This window comes from Larimichthys crocea, chromosome VI (assembly GCF_000972845.2).
Source record: "Larimichthys crocea isolate SSNF chromosome VI, L_crocea_2.0, whole genome shotgun sequence".
Classification (NCBI taxonomy): Eukaryota; Metazoa; Chordata; class Actinopteri; family Sciaenidae; genus Larimichthys; species Larimichthys crocea.
The window spans coordinates 20620250-20642328 of record NC_040016.1 but is presented as its reverse complement, the minus strand read 5'-3'; the positions used below and the strand labels follow the sequence as shown (position 1 = coordinate 20642328).

General features: G+C 43.9%; 1 protein-coding gene across 13 annotated transcripts in view; it reads right to left on the bottom strand.

Annotated features, from left to right (window-relative positions):
* ptprt (protein tyrosine phosphatase receptor type T) overlaps positions 1 to 21769 on the bottom strand; it is a 345472-nt gene extending 323703 nt beyond the window's left edge. For all 13 annotated transcript variants that reach the window (XM_027279178.1, XM_027279180.1, XM_027279182.1 and 10 more), the window contains exon 1: positions 21277 to 21769. In XM_027279178.1, coding sequence (XP_027134979.1) covers positions 21277 to 21364 — 88 coding nt within the window. In that variant the 5' untranslated portion in view covers positions 21365 to 21769. The remainder of the gene's footprint in view (positions 1 to 21276) is intronic.
* Positions 21770 to 22079: the final 310 nt, after the last annotated feature.

The window sequence follows — 22079 nt, the reverse complement described above, 5'->3', positions numbered from 1 at the left end:
AAACCGATCAAAACAAAGTGAGGGGATAATCCTTGAGAGAGAGGAGGCGAGCGGGGAGGAAGAGAAAGGGACAAAAAGGAGGAAAACACGAATGGAAACAGAGGAGGTTGGAGGCAGGGCAGAAGAGAGGAGCGATCGATAAGTCGGTGTGGTTTATCAGTCAGTATTAATGGGAATTAACCTTTAACCTGCGCTCTCAATGACACGCTCACAAACACAAATGGCACGCGAGTCCTCTAATTGCAAATGTCGTGTCGTGCAAGGTGCTATCGACAGCAACTTATTACACACTGTGTGGTGTGTGTGTGTGTGTGTGTGTGTGTGTTCCTAGTATTGCTAAGTTTAAGGGCCTATTTTTTTCAAAGAATGTGTGAGTTTCGTTCTGTGGTGGCATCAGACATTTTTTGCCTCGTCCAGGCTTGACGTTCTATCTTTAAGCCGCAAGCAACAATGCAAAGTCAAAGTAGAGCAGCTATGAAAGGAAACTTCAAAGGGAGTCCACTTGTTCAGTGTCAGATGTTTTTACTTTGTGTTGCAGCTCTAAATCTCTCCATGCAGTCTCAAATCAGCAGGTCTGTACTTTTGAGAACAACTGAAACCTGGGACGCCCCAGAGGAAACGCAGCAGGCTTTTAAATCAAAGATGATTTCATCTGATTCCAGGTTTATTCTGTTTCGTTTAGTACTTTTACTGCTGTGTTTTTAATGTTACGGTAAGTTTTATATGTTCTTGCTTGCAATCTGAAGCACTTCATCTAGCTCTTAAACTTTTTGGGGCTATGGTGGGGGGTGCAGGAGTGTGACCACTGTCACCTGACACACAAGAAGGTCCCTGGTTTGAAACCCCCACAGTCGGCTTGGACCTCTCTGTGGGAGTTTGCATGTCTGCTTGGGTTCTGTCCTTCAGCTTCACCCACAGTCCAAAGACATGCAGGTAACTGGGGGATCTAAATTGCCCACAGGTGTGACCCTGACAAGAATAGCATTATTGCTGTTTTACTGAGACTAAATTAAAAACGATGCATTTGAGAAGTTTGCTCTATTTCTAGGAATGTGTTTCATTCTCCATGTGAGGCTTCATATCAAACAGACTATCAGCTTCTTAGCAGCTTATTTTGCTTTTGAGGTTTTCTGAAAAGCAGAATGACACCATCTGAATGTGTGTGAATGACATCGATTCCTGAGAAAAGTTCAGCGTTTCTGATCTGATTTGTGATTTTTTTTTTTAGATAGATTTTAGGATCGCTTGTCTGTGCAAAGTCACACATGAGACGAAACTTGGTCATGTGTCAGCAGACATCTGGAGCTCTTGACAAGAGCTGACAAATGGATGCTCTCTACAACACACACACACACACACACACACACGCACACCGGTGAGCGCTGTTCCACAGCTGGTAAACAAATGACAGACAGTTATGTGTGAAAATTCATTATCACATGTACACACACACACACACACACACTCAACCAATCACTTATGTGAACCACAGAGCGAGGTATAATTACTCTCTCTCTCTCATCTAAATGCTAATGCAGTATCTAACCTTTATGCAGTGTAGCTAAGCTAACAATTGGCTTTGACTGTTGGGTGCTCTTTAGCATCAAACTATACGGCAACAAACAGAGAGAGAGAGCGTGAAATGGAAGTTCAGGACTTTTGATCGTCACAATGATGACAATGTTTTGGAAAACACCAACTTTCACGACAAGAGATTTGACCTAAAGCTGCGTCAGGATCGAATAAACCGAGACCAAGTCAAGACCAAGACCAAACAGTATATATCTGATGTCTCCCCTCAGACATTTAACAAATAAATCATAACATACACAGACAATTCAGTGATATCCTCACAGTTTTTAACTAAAATCCAGAGTCTGTCTGTTTGTCTGAGGCTGAGACGAGACCAAGTAAAACTGCGGTCCATTCCCAGATGAGATGGAGGCCTTTAACAATCGATCTTGGTCCTGAGACCGGCCGACGTTCTACAACACCGGTAGGTTCCCCTCTAGCATCAGTTTTTTTGCACATGCCGGGCTCTGCAGTCCAGTTAATTTGTAACATCAGGTTAGACTTTCAAAATAAAAAAACATTTACGAGTCATAGTTTGGTTCAGTCACTCTGTGTGAGTTAAAATAAGTATGCACTATAACATAACATAAGTAATAAGTAACTTAAGCAAAGATTTTCTATGACAGAAGGTAACAAATTACTATCTGCATGGTATATTATTACCTGTCTCTAAGTGGGCGTGGGTAACGTGAGTAATATAACAGTGTCATATTTTGGTATCACAGGTGACATCAACAGGTAAAAGTCCTGTTTTTAACTGACCCATCAATCCACTCAGCCTTCTCCATATGTACTTTCTTGCTCTTTATTTCACGTCACCTGATTCAATGGAACATCGAAGCGTTACACCAGACGAGATGCATCCAGAAATTACGCTCGAGGAGTACCTGCAGCATCCTAGTTTGAAGCACAGGACCACTGACCAAGGCGACTTTGGAGCGAGTTATCCATTTAAACATTTGGCACTTTCAGTCTGCATGCAACAACTCTGAGCTGCCTCCTCCTCCTGTATTAGCGTTTAGTTGTATGTAAATGTTTGGCACGCGGGCGTGGTGGCGAGCTCGGAGTCAGTCAGATTTGTTGGAGAGCATCACGTGATGTCCAGACTGAAAAGTTTATCTGGGAGCTGATGAGGAAGAAAAAGAGGGAAGAGCAAATGACTACAGTATGTGATATATCTGTATTTATGTTGTCGGGTGTTTGAGTGTTTGGTTTAAAGGTCAGTGTGTGTGTGTTTGTGTGCGTGTGTGTGTGTGTGTGTGTGTTTGTGTGTTTTGGTATTCAAGGTCCGAACTGCTCGTATCAGTATTCCATGACTGTATTCATTCACTGTTTTCCGCTACCAACCAGACACCAATTACTGCTGCCAATCACACACACACACACACACACACGAATGTGCAGCACTAAGAAAAAACTCAGTCGGACACGTGCACACCCCTGGGCATGCGAGAGTGTGAACAAAAGTCCTCTATCCCTCACACACACACACACACACACACACACACACACACACACACACAGAAACTGTCACGTCGCCTCTCCTCTTCCTGCGTTGCCATTTGAAATCCAGGTCATTAAATCTACTCTATTAATTTATGTATTAATTAAATAAAATGAAACATCATCAGCATAAACTCACCGAGTATGAGTGTGTAGACAAATTAGGAACCCCACTGGATACACACACACACACACACACACACACACACACACACACACACACACACACACTTGGGTTTTTAGGAGAGGCAGTCTCTCCAAAAAAAACAAAACCAACACAGACCTTCACACTTGGTAGAAGTTTGTGACCTTGTAGACCTCCACACTGCCTGGAGGATGTGGAACAAACAAACACACACACACACACACACACACACACACACACACACACACACACACACACACACACACACACACACACACAGTCACCCGTATCGCTTTACGTTCACATCCCGCAAACACACACTGGAAGCCACACAAACAGAACGACATATGGCCGCGCACACAAATACCGCTGTCCTTGCCTGTGAGCCAGCAGAGTAAACTGGAGGCCTTTTTTTAAACAGGTGTTCTACTTTCTACTGTCTGAAGCCATTCATCTCGAGCTCGCTCAACCAGAGAGAGAGAGAGAGAGAGAGAGAGAGAAACTTTGTTAGAAAGATTAAAACCAGTAGAGAGGTGAAACAATAATTAGAAAATGAAACATGTCTTTACAAACTCTGTTGCATCTGATATCACTGAATATTCTTCCTCTCTCTCTTTCTCTCTCTCCTCCTTTCTTTCTTTTCTCTCGACGTCCACCTGATAACACACTCACAATCCAATCTTCAAAAATTCAATTAACTTTAGGTGCCTCCTTAGCTCGTTAGTCCACTCGCCTCGTCAGTTGGGAACAATAGTTGAGAGCGAGCATTCAGACCGGTCCAGTGGCGGTTCTCATTTGCATACCATTAGCATGTTGTTTGCATATCTGACCTGCTGCTTTCTGATTGCATTACGGCTTAAATGCATTTGAGCGATGTTGGGTTGTCGTTCTTTTTGTACTGAGAGGTGAGCGGGTCGGATCTGTTGAAACAGGTAACAGGTAAAATAATGAAAAACAAGGCTGGCGGGATGCTGTGACTGAACACAGCCGGTGGCATTTAGCCACAAAATGACTGAATGGCTGCAGACAACGATGAATTCAATCAATGACAATGAATGAGTGTTTCACCAACTCTGTGTTAAAAGGACTCGCGGTCTTTGTGCGATGATAACACGCCGCTTTCTGACATTTGACTATTTAAAAGTCCTAAATTTGAAATAAAAGTGAAGTAAAACATTTATGCTTTGTTAGAAAATAGGCTTTCGATCTGTATTATGCTGCCAATCAAAAATTAAAAAAAGGTATACACTCTTTAAAAAAACACAGGTGTCACTTGCAACAACGTGGATCGTCAGTGGACCTGAGGCAGGTTGAATGACAGCTGGTTGCTCAGACAAGCCACCTGTGATGACACCCACCTGTCAATCAAAGCGTCCACATTCTTAATCCTGCATAACTTTAAGCCTTAATATAATGTGAACAGGTGAGTTGTATATAAATTCACCCTCAGTACAGTTGTCATGAACGGGGAAATTAGCTACAGAGACCAACACTGTTTTTTGTACCAGGCTGTAAACATGTTTATTTCTGCTGTGAAACATGGGGACTTATGGAGACTGACTCACTTCTGGAGCCAGCCTCAAGTGGACGTTTGAGGAACTGCAGTTTTTGGCACATCTGCATTTGCTTCTTTTAACAGCGATTGCTACTTGTTGTGCACACGCTGCACTTGACATGAATCTCCCTCACTGTTTCTCCAAAAGAAACCTGTGCAGCTGCACGTTTCAGTGATTTCTTCACCAAAATAAGATTTTAATTCAATTTTACACTCACATACTTCAACATGCAGCTTTATCATATCCTGCTGACACTTTGTGATCTCTGCTCTTTATTTGTTTAGAAACCAAAGCTACTGTGGCTGTACCTTTAAACTTTTCCCTCAGGTCATTCTCAGGATATACTGTACACCAAAATGAAGCCAGAGCAGAGGTCTGGTCTGATCTTCCAAACACCTGCGTAGGTACGAACTGTGTCTTCTCCACATACGTTAAGGAACGTGCATGACTTACAAATTCATGTGTTTTATTAGCATTAAGCCCTTGTGTGGCAGAATTGCATGTCAAATGGATACATCTGTGTGTGTGTGTGTGTGTGTGTGTGTCTGTGTGTGTGTGTGTGTGTGTGTGTGTGTGTAGCCTGTGTATGTGATGGGAGAACATGAAAAGAGGCCATTGAGTCAAATGTTATCGGCATCTGCAGCTCCATAATAGCCCACATATACATAATGGCTCCATATGTCTAAGCGCCTGTGCACGGGTCTGTTGACTGGCTAACGAGCAGCCATGTTGCTCTGGAGTCTCTCGTCATCGAGCGCATTTGCACCCGGTTTCAGATTTTTATTGGTGGCCATTTCGCTTTTAGCCTCCAGGTTCAGATAACATGAACTTCTCTTTCTACGCTGACATCCTCGTGTCCGATAAACTCCCTGTCACACCAGGCCGACCCACAGACGTGGCACAAAGGCTGACTGATCAAACATCTGCACTTGAACACATCACGATGACTCCTATATTCTGCGCCTACCAACCTATTTTTATGCCACTAGGCATGACCCACTCTACTCTGCCTCTGATTGGTTACTACCCGTTGCCTTGCAGACATGTGTCACAGTCATGGTGTTTAATCAGCATCTTGACACCTGTCAGGTGGATGGATCATCTTGGCAAAAGAGAAGTGCTAACTAACGCAGAATCTATGAACAAAATGTGAGAGAATTAAACTGTTTGTGTGCAGACATGTCCTAGATCTTAAAATAAATTCAGATTTCTTTCATTTAGGATCAGTCGTACTACAACCCGAGCTACAGATCATCACTTTTACATCATCCCAGCTAGAAGTCATCTCTCAACCATCTACAAATGGTCCTCCGCATCACAGCCATCTTATCCGCTTTACATCGTCTTCTCATCAGGATTCCTTCGAAGGCACCCACTTACATCTCCGACCCGCTCCATCCTTATATCACCAGTAGAACACTTTGGTCTTCATGACCAGGGCTTACTGATTGTCCGTCGTGCTCAACTAAAACATAAAAGGTGATCGTACTTTAGTAGAAACAAGAATTAATGTGACTTAAGATCTCCAACATTCACTGAAACATTACAAACTACATACTCTCTTTCTATGAGCACAGCTGTTTGCATATGAGCCTGATAGTAGCTGATACAACGCTGGTTATGAGTTCCTAAAGAAGACACAGCTAAAAAAAAAAAAGAAGAGCTGCATATGTGTGTGTGTGCGCACACATGCACACACACCGAGCCAGCCTAACACTGACCCTCTCCACAGGGAGCCGTGTGTGACGGTGGCATTAACTTTCAACAGAAAATTAGCCTCAGCCAACCAATTAACCAGCTCTTAAATCTCTTTAGTGAGGACACAATGTGTGTGTGTGTGTGTGTGTGTGTGTGTGTGTGTGTGTGTGTGTGTGTGTGTGTGTGTGTGTGTGTGTGAATGTTGAGCAAAGGTTAATAGGACCTCAAGAGGGATAAGACAAGGGCCTTGTTACCTTCCCAGAGCTGTCTCCTCCTCCACTGACACACTGACACACACACACACACACACACACACACACACACACACACACACACACACACACACACACACACACACACACACACACACACACACACACAGGAGCTCAGTGCCAAAGCTGGTGGTCTACAGAGCAGCAGGGTAGTTCATTACTGTCCATGGCTTACATTCGCACTAATACCCCTTAATACCCAACACTCTCCTCTTATCACACTCCTTCTCCGTCGCTATCTTTCTCCTCTTTTTCTTCTGTCTCTCTCTTTCCCTCAGAGGAGTTACACACCAGACAGGACGGGGAAACAAATTACCAAGTGTGTGTGTGTGTGTGTGTGACTGTTATGGCAGTTTTGCAAAGATTGTTCCTTTTCCATATAAACATAATGCCAAAAGAAGAGAAGAAGAGCACACTCAAAGGTGATAAAATAATAAAGAAAAAGCGATAATTATGATAACAAAGTGGTTAACTTTTTGGAAAAACAGGATAATAAGACGACAAGACCTCCAGCCCATAACCCATCCACACCCGGGCGACAGTTCAGATCCAGCTCTGTGAGATGAAACTCAAAGTTGCCTAAATTTCTCCAGATTTTCCAACTTGTCTTCCACGATGAATCGTGTGTCCTTCAGTTCTGTGAGCCATAGCTTCAGTATTTTTAAACTTCATACATCAGGAGGCGTCGCCGTGCCAGTCTTAGTTTCTTTTTATCCTTGGATACAACAAGAGTTGTTAAAGTTGGGAGATACTTCGACGTCGCCACACATCTTCTAATAGGTTATCTATGATTGAACATGGTGAATTAGCTCTACTTTAAATCCTTCCTTAAAAGTCTTAAATCACGTCCATTAACAGCAAACTTGCCACCTTTCTTCTTTCTTTCCTGCCGTCCACCTCTCCGCTCCCATCTCCGTCTTTCTTCGCTGACCTTTTCCTCCCTCTGTTTACCTGAGAACATCCTTCTTCATCTCTCGCTCTGTTTATACCTTATTATACTTTCCCTCCCTGTCACTGTGCCGTTGCTTTTGTCTCTCACCCCGTCACTTCCTCTCATTGTCTCCCTTTATCTCTCTCGTTTTACGTCGTGCGCTGTCACTCCCTCTTCCATAGCTCATCTCTCTCTCTCTCCATCTATCCAGAAAGCTCTCTCTTTCTAATTCCCTCTCTCTCGTTATCTGATTCCTCTCTAATCTCCCGAAAGGGAAAGGACCGCTCTCATGCCGTATCTTCTCTGAAATACAGACAGGGTCGACACAGTTGGCTGGCTGCCACTCATATTGCGTTTCTTCGGGTTTTGTTGCGCCTTTGTCAGTCATGCTATTCTGGGCTACAGACTGACAGCCTGATAGTGTAAGACCAGAGCTCTCAAACAGCTGCAGCCTCTGTTGGGTTGTGGCAGTGAGACAAAAGTTATGGAAGTCACTCGTAACTTTCATGCAGTGATGGGATTTATATTATCTGGAGCTGATAACTTTGAACATGAAACGGCTGAAATCTTGTGAAAAGTCACAGTGAAGGCTGACAGAAAGACATTTTGACTTGCAGTAGATTATGTAATGTTGTCACATACTGAACAACAAAACTGCTGGTTTGATTGCCTCCCAAAATGATCCCTGATTAGATGCGACAATCAGCAGGATGATAGTTTCTCTCAGTGCATGTGATGGTGGCACAGTCACAGTTTTACAGTCTGCCGTCACTGTCGCTGTGATGGCAGGATCGGAGTTCAGGGATGTTTGAAGAAGTTTCATGTAAGAATATGTGTGTAAAATGTTCAAAATTATCAACATGACAGTTGATGTGTTGCCGAAGGCGTCTATGTATCGTGTTGCAGAGATATCTTGAGAAGTCGGCATGCTAACCAGCTAGTCTAGCCCTTGCCAATCTGCTCTCAGTCCAAAATGAAAGGATGAAGAAGTAGCGCTGCCCCAAGTAAGTCAATAAAAGAACCAATATCACCACCATCACCCACTGCTGGCAAGAAAATACATGCTAAATGGCGGCAGTAGCTCAGTCCATAGGGACTTGGCTTGGGAACCGGACGGTGGCTGGTTCAAGTCCCACATGAACCAAAACTATGGAAGGTGGACTGGTAGCTGGAGAAGTGCCAGTTCACCTCCTGGGCACTGCCGAGGTGCTCTTGAGCAAGGCACCGATCCCCTACAACTGCTCGCTGGGCGCTTCTCAGGGGGGCTGCCCATCACTCCACCATCTCTCTCCACATTTGCATGTCTATGAGCCCTTGCACCTTGTACTGCATGTGTGTGTCTGGGTTAAAATGCATGTCAAAATAAAATAGAATAGAAAGCAACACCAAAGTCAACATTTGCGTTGCTTTCCACCGTTAAAGATTGCTCTTGACGTGTAAGAGGATGAAATTTGATGTTGAATTGCAGGATTTCTTCTGGACTGGTAATGTTGGCTATTAAACCATTCCAGATGACCTTGATATATGTTTTTGCTACGATGGTCTTGCTAAAGACTGAGCTAAGACAGCAGTATTACCTGGTCGGCTCGTAGAGTTTCAGCAGGTTGGTTGAAATTTTGCCATTTTTTATGACTGATGACTGTAAGACTCTGCAGGTTTCTGGTGATATGTTGCCCGTATATTTTATACTTATAAGACTTCCAAGATTTTACACTTCTAAGAGACAAACATCCTTTTAGGCATTTGAACGATTGACAAACATAAGAACAGTCTCCGATTAGATAAATTAGAGAAACTGCATCATGCATTCCTTCATCTGATGTGTACAGTCAGTGGGACATTTTTGCCGGGATGAGAATTACGTTTAATAATTCGGAGCACCAATCTGTTGATGGCATTCCTGCCATTAACTGGGACTCGAGTCTGGGCTTTAAAATGATGAGACTATTTCAAACTACACTTATGGAGCTGAAATGGGTCATGCACCTGTTTCGTGTGGGTCCATGCATGTTAAGAGTGTTTTAATGGACCATTATCTTACCGCACACAACTGTGGAGGACCTAAAGTATATTCATAATCAGCTATGATTCATAACTCAGCGGTAGCCATCAACAAAGTCTCATCCAGCATCTGCTCTGCAATTATCTGCAGCTTGTAGTAGCAGCCAGTGCAGCCTATTCTCTCTCAAAGGTTGCAGAGAGAGGTTGAAACAGCATTTTGTAACACAAACCTCTTTTCAACTACATGACAAGCGATTCTTTACAGCGGTGTAAAAGGTATAAAACAGTAAGTCTGTGATTATCTTGAAGATAAAGTCCAATAATACCAGACTTTTACAAGCTGTCGCTGTGTAACATTTTGCTGCTGTCTGACTTGCATTGAGAGAATTCCCTTAAACAAAACTTCATTACCCAGAACCCTCTTCAGTTTGAGTCATGAGAAGACATTTGCATCAAATTTAAGCAAATTTGCACAGCCGGTAATGCACGAAGTTACGAGTTCCACTCGAGCACAAAGTACTGCAACACTGTGAATGTCTAGAACGTCTCTTTCTCTCCCGGTGTGTTCACCTTCTCTATCTCGGTGGGAAGACTTTACTGGTGCGCAGCTTTCATCTAAAAATATGCACTCAGTACGTCTCTCTGTGTTATTTACAGTGAAAACGCTATTTGCTCTTTAGCTTTCCATTAAGTCAAAGTTGATGTGAATTTATTTATAGTGGGTTTAGAAACAAACAGGCGCTTCGTGAAGTTCTTTGCAGAGAACAAAGGACAGAGACACAGATTAAATATAGATCGGCTCTCCGCCTGTACGGATATGTCTCCCTGTATGTTTGTTTCTGCCTCTCTCTATGGCACAGGATATGGAGCATTACTGGTTCACCTTTCTGCAAAAGTCGTGGTTTCATGAGCTTTTCTGGCATAGATCTCAAATGTTAAATGTTAAATGTTCCATAATGGCTCTGGTCAAGTGGTGGTACTGCCACATTAACAGAGAAAAGGAAGAGCACGCTTGTCAGATCACTTTCAGGCTGCATTAATGATGGATTACAGAAGTTATGACTAAACACTGAGGTCTTTATTAATGACTACACTGTAGTCTTTTACCACAATAAATACAGTAAACCTTCTGATGTTACAGTAAAGGTATATTAGCTGATTTCACATATAGTGTTGACGTTTCAATTCCATATTTGAACGTGTCTGTAGATTTTACTTTGAAAAACTTAAAGACTGCTATTATATATTACAGTGTTCTACTGTATAATTAACACTCTGTCATATAAAATGCTACTTCATTCTGTATAAACTCTCTTTAGTGTAAATGCTTTATAAATAAAGGTTTCAAAGTATGACTGGATAGACAAACTCATATTTTACGGCTTTTTACTGTCATAGTTTAGCACCGTTAAATAATGTGTTACAGCAGCTGCCGAGTGCTCACACATTTTTTTTCACTAATCATCAGTTTGATCATTTATTAGATCAAATAAAAATTCATTTTCTCCCTTTTTTCTGACGTGCTGCATGGATGAATGTTTAAAACTTCTGTCTGATGATCAGTGGGATTGTTTTTGCTCTTTTTTGCCTTGCAGGAGAGGAAAGGAAATCAATGAAAACACATCTGTGTTGGCTGATCTGACAGGAGAGGGATCTCCTGAAAGATATCGAATTGACTCATTCGCAGAATTTCATGCTTTGTTAAACCGATTCCGTTTTCCACCCTGCATGAGAAATTACAGATTGAGTGAAGGTGTGAGACGGCGTACGTTCAATCTCTGCCTTCTTATGTTCATGTGACAGCGCTGGATTGGAAACTGGAGCCGTGCTGACATGTTACAGAATTACTGAGATAGAAAAGGTCATTCGGAGGATGACATGTAGAACCAGCAGCACGTTTACGTAATGAAAAAGGCTTTTGACTCCTTATCTCTCCAGACGTCCCTCTTTCTAATTCACCTTTCCAACTTTCCACACCTCCTCCTCCACAATCAACAATCTTTATTCATCCTCCTCCTCACCTCCTCCCATCATTTGTCATTTCTGCCCTTTATCCTCCACGGCCGGTCGCTCCCTCACCTCTTCCTCCACCTCCTCCTCCTCCTCATCGCTTCACTTGTCCCTCCCTCGCTTATTTATCTCCTTCCATCACTCCTCCCTTCTCGCCACCTCTCCGTGAGTGACGGGTGTAGCGGCTGCCTCTGTGCGCTCCCCATCCGAGGAAATGGTTTTTCTGTCTATCTGTCCATCCACCTGTCTGCTGAGCCGTCTGTCTGTCTGCATCCCGTAACCCGTGACGACACAGGCAATTATCTGTTAATCAGCGTTCAATCTGAGCTCGACACGCACACACACAAGTAGTGTTTGTGCACACACACACTTCTTAGTAGCGATTTTGTGTGACTGACAGAAGGATGGACGATGGATAAGACGATGGAACCGTATGTGGGTGGATGTGTCAGCAGATGGATCTGTGTGGGGTGAATGAATGAAAAAAAAAAAAGAGTGATAAAGAAAAGGTGAGCAGATGCTGGATTAGGGCACAAGTGTGTGCATCTGTGTGTGTGTTTGTGTACACTTGTGTGTATTTGAGAGCCCATAAACAACTAGAAGACGGTTTCATCAAGTGAGGACGTGTGTGCTTGTGTCTGTGTGAGAGTAAATAATGAGGCGAAATCCAACTGCCAACCAAATATTATGATGTTTGCTCTTCTTCTTCTTCTTCTCTATCTGCTGCGCTCTCTCCTTCCAAACCTCTGGCTTTCCTTAATTCATTCCTTATTTACCAACTTTATTTTCTCTTATAATCAGTTTTCTACTTCCTCTCACTCCGGTCCTACACCAGCAGAGATTTGTCTCGGTCTCGTCTCTCAGAACTCGACCACATTTTTTAAACTCTGTCTTGTCTCCATCTAAGACAAAGAGGCTTTTACATCATGACCGCTTAAGAGCACATTATCATTAAATTGCCTGTGCATTGCCTTATATTGATTTATTTCTTAACATCGTTACTGAGATCGGATGTCGAACTTCCGGCTTCAGATGCAACGAATAACTTCATTCATATGTCATTTGAAATGTTGTTAGTGTTAAAGGCTGTCACCCCTCCCCACTCTCCTTCACACGCACTCAAGTGGAAGAAGACATCTTCTGTGAATTCTGCAATGCAACATTTACCGAGACGGCCTCACCCAACGAAACCTGCTGAATATCAGCCATGCTAACCTGACTACAACACTGCACCCTGCACCATCAGTACAAACATGTGTGTGTTTCCCTTTCTTGACATTTTTAGCTACTTCTCCAAACTCAACTTCTGTCAGCCTCATCGTGGCGCCAGAAAAAAAGCCAGAGGATCGCCAACATCATCATCAGCTTTAATTCCACCGGCCGGAGATGAGCTTCAAATACGCGCCTATAGTCTGATGTTGAGGTTTTGTCAAGCTGGACAGAGCAGATCAAGCCAGACGAGAAGTTAGACCCCGGACAGGCATAGAGAATCCTCTCAGTTTTCAAAATAAAACACTCTCTGCAGAATCACAATGGTATACAGTTGTCCCTGTACTGTACAGTATGAACGCGCATTGTGTTCTGCGTCCTAAACTGGCTAAGGGAGAACCGCACATGTGTTCTGCATCCTGATTAACTAAGGAAGTACTGTACAAAATGCCTGTACAAAGGTGTATAAAAGTGTGTGGTTAGGGGTTTTACGGCCTTAAAACATGTATAATAATTGTAAAACTTACTTCGTGGATTTCGTTTATTGCAGGTTATTTTTAGAACGTATCCCCCGCGATAAACGAGGGACCACTGTATAACAGAAAAAAGGAAACTACTTCACCACAAGGTTTATTGATGCACTTGCTCACCGCATTGAGGACGGAACAAAAACAGACCCATGAGAGTCTGTACACATATGTTGTAGCAATCTGTCCAATACCTGTTGGAATAAATACTGTACCAAATATGTAGGTAACAGTTAAGAGAACTCACCAAAGCTGAAATCTTAGAAGACTGCATCGCAAACAAAGTCCGATCAGACAAGAAGCACAAACAATCGATCAGATTATCTAACCCACTTTATTTGGAGGAAAGTTTAGAGTGAGTGTATCGCTCATTGCACAGGAAATCTGTGTGTGCACACCTACAGTAAGTCAACGCTTTATTTTCTTACCGATACGTTTTACTAACCTGTTTGAATTTGTTGCACTTGTAATGTCCCAGTGTTTCCAGATCTAAGAGTACTGATGGGAACACCGGCCATAAATCAAACCCAAGTTGTAATAATCTAGAATCATATTTAAGTGAATTATAACAGCCCATCTATCGTCTTAAAGTAGAGTTTGATTTGTACTCTGAGTTTTATAGAAAATGTTTTTTCATACAACCCGACAGTGGCTCTGGCTACATCTGTGTATCCATCTTCTGGGTAAGACTTCCCACACAGTCTGACATAAATTAAATTTATCCACTGTGAGAATAAAGTGAAGGATGCTCAGATATCATCTAATATCTCCCCTTTCCCTTCTCTCCCTTCCAGCTCCATAACTCTGTTTATTACCTCCCTCCCTCTACCCACACTTATTTGTCTCATTTCCTCCTTTTATTTTCTATCTGCACATCCACCCTCTCCCCTTTTTTCCCCTCCCTCATCTTCCTCCCCCCTCTCTCCTCCAAAGCTTGTTGATTCAGCCGACTAAGCAGCCAAGCTCTCGGCCGCTCTTCCCGAACATCTTCTATTAAATATGGATTAATTACTTCGAAACCTTGTTAAGCTTCGTTAAGACCTCTTGCATTAATCAGCAGTTATTTTAATTAGAGGAAAGGGAAGTTTTTAATGTGTCGCGCCGTGTATGTTTTACACCTCCGACATAATCAGCCCAATCGCGACTGGTTTGTTTTGCTGTTTGAGACTTTGAGAGCAGAATTAAACCTTCATCCAAACATGGGGGGGGGAGTTGACTGAACCTGATCCTGAACCCGTGCCTGAACCCGTGCCTGAACCTGTGCCTGAACCTGAGCCTGAACCTGTGCCTGAACCTGTGCCTGAACCTGTGCCTGAACCTGATCCTGATCCTGTGCCTGAACCTGATCCTGAACCTGTGCCCTCTGTGTGAGTTCTTGGAAGTTTCCAGCTGGGTGAGACTACAGCACATTTCAACCGAGCTGATCACGGCGGTTCTAGACAGTGTTTGTGATCCAAACAAAAGTACCACAGCACTTTCAGAAGCAACCCAACTCCCAGGATGCAACTGTACAAGACTGTTCACGACCCAGGGAGCTGCGTATCATGTTCAAAAGTGTTAATGGCGTCTTTTTGTTAATCATTTTTGCTGATTTTGGGCAGTGGGTGGCACTGTAGCGTCACGGCAAGAAAGTTCCTGGTTCCAAACCTCGGCTTGGGCCCTTCTCCGGCTTGCTCCTACAGTCCAAAGACAGTCAGCTGGGATAGACTCCAGCCTATGACCCCTCCACCATGAACCTGATGAGGATGAGCAGTGACAGATGGAGGGGTTATTTGTTGAAGTAATACTTATGTATGTTGCTCTGATCTGGTACAACAGCAACCACAAACAACTTCATTTCTATTTCTCCGTGCTGAGTTGCCTCTCGGATGCCATCATGCCCCTCCAACACTGAGGCTTCAGGACGCACTGTTTGTGACTGCTGTATAATTTATAGACGGCTGTAAAATGATCCTTGTATAATTTATGCAATGAATGAATTAACTGTAATTAACCAGATAATGATAATGCTCCAGCGTCCACCAGGCACGTCTTTTATTTAGACCCCATTACTGCTAGACAGATGTCTGGGCGACGTGCTGGTGATTTCTGCTCGTGAAAGTTGGAATATATCTGTATGTTCACTGAAGATGTTGTGATGCTGCTTGTGTCTATGTTACCATGCAGTAAAAACTGCGAGGGAATCAGATTTTCAGAGTGTTACTTACTTTAAAACATGTGTAATCAGAACAATTAGCCATCAGAACCAACATTTGTTAGTTATTATTCATTAGTGTTTGCATTCTGACTTTAATACGCTGACAAACACATGAATACAAACTGCACTTATGAGGATTTCTACCAATGCCTGGATCATGAAAATCATCAATCTTCCTTCAGATCACTCCTCTGAGACTGACTGGTCCTGTTTGTCCTGCTGTAAATCCTTTGCAGGTGGGTAAACATTTATTTTCATGCTGTATACATAATACATGCATTTTAAGACACTTCACTGGATATCCTCAGACCTTTTAAGAAATATCTTTCTGTAGTAACAATGGATGAATACTTGCTCGTCTTTGCTGAAGCTGTACGTTTTGTTTGCACTGTTGCTTCTGTTGACGCACCCAAGCAAATTTGCCCTCAGGGCCACTACATATCCATTTTCTTCTTGTCTCTCCATTAGATGTGCACTTCAAAGCTGTGTTATCGTCTGATTCGCTTTCCGACAGACACAACCGTCAGTCTGAGACCGTCTTCCATCACCGGAGGACTCAGTGCTGTTTGCCTCCTGCAGGGAAATAACTTTTTTCTTGCTTTCAGGCCGATGACTTTGGTAACTGCACATGAGCTTCCAGACAAATACAAATTCAATCAAAGCACGCAGAGAGAAGAAGATACTTTTTGTTTTTAAGTTTGTTTTTTTTAATGTTACTTTTCTTTTTTGGCAAACAGGGGCCTCTCAAACTTTTGAACTTGTCATAATCTATTTTGATCTGACGAACTGGTTCAGATCACGTTGACTTTAACATTGAACCAGTCTTAAATGACACACCAAGGCTGCGTGATGAAGCATTTGATGACCTAGGATAAGAACGAGGAAGCGTCAGGAGAGAGGGGATGGATGTAAAATAACTGTCCACGACCTGGCGTAAAATCAGGGTTGGTGCATTATGTGGTATGAATCTTTAGGGTCAGGTTATACCCTTGCCCTTTCACCTCTTCCCCTTCCTCTCTCCTCTTCCCTAACTATAAGTCTTCCATTCAACCAATCAAAGACCGGCAGCCCACAAGGAAGGTTCGTGACAAAACTACTGTGGCTGGCTCAATCAGCAACCTTCGTGGCTCCGAAGTAATGCCGACGTGGAAAAGTTCCAGTTCCTCGTACGGCCGCTTGAAGCTGGTTACAAAAACGGATCATTCTCCATAGGACCACATATTAAAACGGCCAACTTCACAGCAGAAACAAAAAAACAGTTTTGAACAACGGAGTGTGTGACAGCTTTGACTGACAGGTGGGTGCCATCACAGGTGAGTACTCCCTCTGTTCCCAGCTCCACCTTTTCCGTGGTGGCATGTGAACACATTCCTGGTGTAACCGGACACTAATACTGCACCTCACACTCTTTTCTCTCTCTCTCTCTCTAAGTGCATATCATTGAGTGCAGAAAGTGGTCTCTCTCTCACTCTTTCAGCTCCGCTATCCACTTTAGCATTCACTCAATGTCCAACTCACACTCTCACACACACACACACACACACACACACACACACACACAGACATGCGCGACGCCCCGGCACTCACCATGCCGCGCTATTAGGCTGTCAGTTAGTCAGGCCAATAGAATAAGTGGCGTGGATTAGGCAGACACACACACACACACACACACACACACACACACACACACACACACAGGGAGGATGGACGGCATACTAAACAGAGTGGGGCACGAGGTGACAGACATCCTGTCATGAAGCTCTCTCTCTCACACACTTGAACACACACACACACACACACACACACACACACACACACACACACACACACACACACAGAGCAGAGGAAACAATTATAGCCACTCAGGCAGTCGATGACAGTGAGACATAATCAACTTAGTGTCATTCTTTCCTCTTTTCTTGACCTCCTGTCATCCTTTGTCTTTGTCATTCCATCCACTCGTCCTTTGCTCTTCCCTCTGCTTTCTCGTCGTTCTCTCCTCCTCCTCCTCTTCCTCCTCCTCCGCCTCATCTCGTCTAGACAGAAGTGATGAACGAGGCAACGGCCGACGAGACCATCTTTTCTACCACAGCCTTGTCCTTTCACCAATCTCCTCTCTTTCTCCTTCCTGTCTTAGTGCTCCCTTCATCCCGGCCTCCTTATTTCTTCCTCCTCACGGTGCTTCTCTCTCTTCTCCTTGATACTACGTCCCCTGTCTTTTTTCTCCCACGCTCTTCCTATCTTACCTTTCTTACCATATCTCCTCCTTCCTTTACATCTTCTCCTTCTTTTCCATCTCCTGTTCTTTTTCTCTCTTGAGCTCATCTATCCCCCCTCTGTCTCCTCTTCCCCAAATATAAGTCTTCCATTCTTTACCCTTGCCCTCTCACCTCTTCCCCTCATTGCCTCTTTCCTCTGCTCACTTTTACCTTTCCTCTCACCTCTGTTTGCATGACCCTGCCTCTGTCACAGTCATATGAAGCACAACACACACACACACACACACACACACACCACTAATCACATAAAGGGCTCTATAATTGGGGGATTGGAGGCTGTTAATTTGATCAAAGCCAAAGACTTCTCCGCGTCCCCTCCAACATGTCGACGCCCCGGCGAACGAGTCAAGGAGAGGCAGAGAGACACGTGGACAATCCCTTTCTCTTTCGCCTTTCCATTCTCTGTCTCTCACTCTTTCCCCTTCTGTCCTTACTGCCAGAGAAATCTAATTAAGTGGCACATAAATTGTAAATTGGTTTCCCTGAAAACACACACACACACACACACACACTCAAACCTCGACGCCCTACGTAGTCGTTCACCTCCAGATCCGACCGGATGTTCAACAATTAGTGATCACTGAAGCTCAAAGGCATGAATCAGGAGCACACACACACGGGCCTTCGCTTTGTTGAACATAAGAGACATTTTTAAAGGGCGAGTTCACCCAAATCACAAAAAGGAAAAAGTCCTCTGATCTGATCTGATCAACTTTTGTTCAAACTTTTTCAGACATGCCGCACGTCACAAGTTCACAGACCTGACACTTCTTATCAACAGTGAACAGTGACGGGGGACGTGACTAATACAGGATACAAGCTGAATTTGAGTGAAGGTCAACAGGATATAAATGTTTTAAAAAAACTTATGGACAGGTTATGGACAGATCTCCTTCATGGACAAAGGAAATCAGCGTAATCTGCTGGAGGCAGACACAAACAGCTGCTCCCACCATGGAAGACAAATAGTTTGAAAAAACTCATTTACCACTCACTACAAGTGAAGTGTTGAGAGACGCAGATACAGTTTCATATCCTGAGATTTTGACACCAGCAGCAGAAACTTTCACCTGCGTGAGAGCGATCAGAACCACACGATCTGAAAATTAAAAACGTTTGGCCCGGCGACCACACACCAGCCAGACCTTGTACATGAGGATGGATGAGAGGGTGATTACAACAGACAGACAGGCTGAGGGAGAGAGGGTCATTTTCTCCATCACTGGATTAAAGTCTATTATCATTTATTAAGGACGATTGAAACTAAACGCAGCAGCTGGAATAAGAAGAAAGGTTATTAGAATCACTCTGGTTGCTCTGTGGATGGGTGTGTGTGTGTGTCTGTGTGTGTGTGCGTGTCTGTGTGTGTGTGTGTGTGTGTGTGTGTGATGATGGACAGATCCGATGTACCAATATCGCCCCCTAACGGCACATGAGCAAACAGCAGCATGCGAAATATCCCTGAGGTCTCTCTCAAATACACACACACACACACACACACACACACACACACATCCCAGAAAAACTCCCAGTCTGACTAAATGAAATATAAAATCAGAGACGTGTCCACGGAGGAGCAGCTCTTGTTTCCTAAATGTGGGTTTAAAACTGTTTGCTCTGCTCATCTCAATGCACAGCACAGTCTCTGTCATGTAAGGCTTCGTTCTGACATCCACATTTAGACTCTTTATTCCACCATAACGCGCAGGGTGTAGCGGTTTCCTCCGCTGCGCCATTACGCACGGGGTCTGAGAGAGGGGGCTGCTGCTCCGCCGCGCTGCAGCGCAGGAGCCGGAGACAGAGACAGAGGGAGAGAGGGAGAGAGAGGGAGAGGGAGGGAGGACTGAGTGTTTGGAGCCAGTCTTCCCTTCAAAGTAGCCTCTTTTTGCAGCCTTACAGGTCATGAATACCAAGCAGAAGGTGCCGAGAGAGAGGCGGACACAGATCTGCTGCTGCAGTCCACTGAAAACATTTCAGAGGATTCCTCCTGTTATGTCGCGTCTGAACTTAGAAAATATGAGTTCATCTGAGTTACAACAGAGGACACGGTCAGACGTCTGGTGTGATGAAGTCTCACCTTTTGTTACAGTCTTTAAAAAAACACAGAGGCCGCTTTTAACTCATGGATGACGCGAAACATCCAAACGAATCCCAGCCAGATGCTTCAGTTACTGTGATGCAGCTGACTTTATTTCTGTGTAACACTCATGATATATTTTAACTTCGAAATCAGCTCTGATTCCGTCTCCATGATCAGCCTGAATCTCATGTGGAGAGCATGCAGCAGATGTGTGGGAGCAAACTTTCCGTCAGCGCAGCTGTAATCCAGCTCCTGGCTGATTTTCTATCATCTGCAAAGCTTCAGTTTGAGATTAATAACGAGCAACAACCATCAGTGATTCGACCAAACGCTGGAAAACAGCGAGAACCCGAAAACTCTCCAAATCTGTCCCGCGCGTAACAAGTGCCAGAAGAGTGCCGAGCAGAGACGCTGCTGCTGCTGCGGACTGGGTGAGGGATCCCGGAGCTGCAACCCCCGGGAGATGAAGACCGAGCAGCCGCATATTGACTGAAATATTACAGCATCGAGTGAAGATGCTTTATTTAAGAAGCAACACAGAAAATAAATCAGATGTCAGATCAGTTATTTAAGTTGGATAAAAAGCTTCGCGGACTTCTACAAGAACCAGGCTGATGCGCGTGCTGTGGCACAAGTCAAAATATTAATCTCATCATTGCAGAAATTCATTAAAAGTGACGCTTTGACAAACAGTTCAGACGGAACCGGAGACGCACCGGGTCCAAACACCCAGCGAGTTCACAGCGAATCAAAACCGACAGAATAAAAACACTCATTGACCATCAGCAGCGGCGAACATGGAGCAAAACCTCACGAAGCGTCCAAAAACTTCACAGCAAACCCCCCCGGTGCGCACAGGCACACTCCAGGTATGATGGAATAAGCTGATGCCAGCGGTCACCGGGAGTCAAACTACACTATTATCAGTAAAAACCCGCCGCGTGCTCGGCCATAAATCACTTCTTTCCACAAACAAAGTGATTTATGACTTTTTTTTTTTCTCCCTCCGGACATTTTCCTGCTCCTGGGTCAAGACTCCTGCGCGCACGCACGGGTATGAATTCAAATCAACAATGTGCTTAAAAACTGACAACTGAGAACGTGCCTAAAACGGACTTTATGGATGTTTTACCGTCAACAATATCCGACAATAAAACACGAAGCTCATTTTAAATCCCCCAGAAGCGCCACCACCTCATCGCTGTGCCATTTATTCTGGAATCAGGCTCAAAAAGAAACAATCAAAGCACAAAAGCATCAAAATATGAGTAAAATTAATTAAATAAATCTCTTTACCTGGAAAGAATTGTCCAGCAGTAAATCCCAAAAGTACAAAGTGGATGAAAGCTGCAGGCAAAACGTGAGAATAACTCCGTTTATCCATTTTTCTTTTTTGCTTCTTTTGCTTCTTGTTTGGCTCAGTCGTGCGGATTATTTTACATACTCCCGTCTGGTCCTTAAACTGCTTTTCCTTAGTTCGGGACAGAAGTGACAATCAGAGTGAGGACAGGGATACAATCCGAGCATTGGTGGAGAAGAAGACACAGAAAAGACACAAAGAGACAAGTTGGAGCGCAGATAAACAGGAGCTGTCTCCTTTCCGTTCCTCTCCTCCGCGGGTCCGACAGAGCGAGCTGTGTGTGTGTGTGTGTGTGTGCTTCAGTGCCCGCGTGTGTGTCAGAGAGAGAGTGTGTGTGTGTGAGAGGGGCACAGTTGTGTGTGCGCGCGCTCAGACGGTCTCTAACAGACTGACGTTGAGTTGGAGAGGAATGGAGAGCAGTGCGCACCGCACCGGGTGCCAGACACCGCTGCGTAAAGACGCGCGCGTTAAGGCGGAATGGGACTTCCGATCAGTGCTTTTCAAAATAAGACGGAGCAGCTGCGGAGTGGAAATTGAATTTTAAACAGAATTTATTACAAATATAAATCGGGGGAAAAATATTTTTTTAATGTTTAAGTGATCACACTTTTTTTTATTTTGCAGCTTCAGGTCTCTTCAACATTTATTGTAATGTCAAATATTAACCTTAATTTGAAGGGCCAGACGTCTCATTACCGGTAATGTCTTCACTCATTGTCGCGAGCTTCACTGTGCTGAA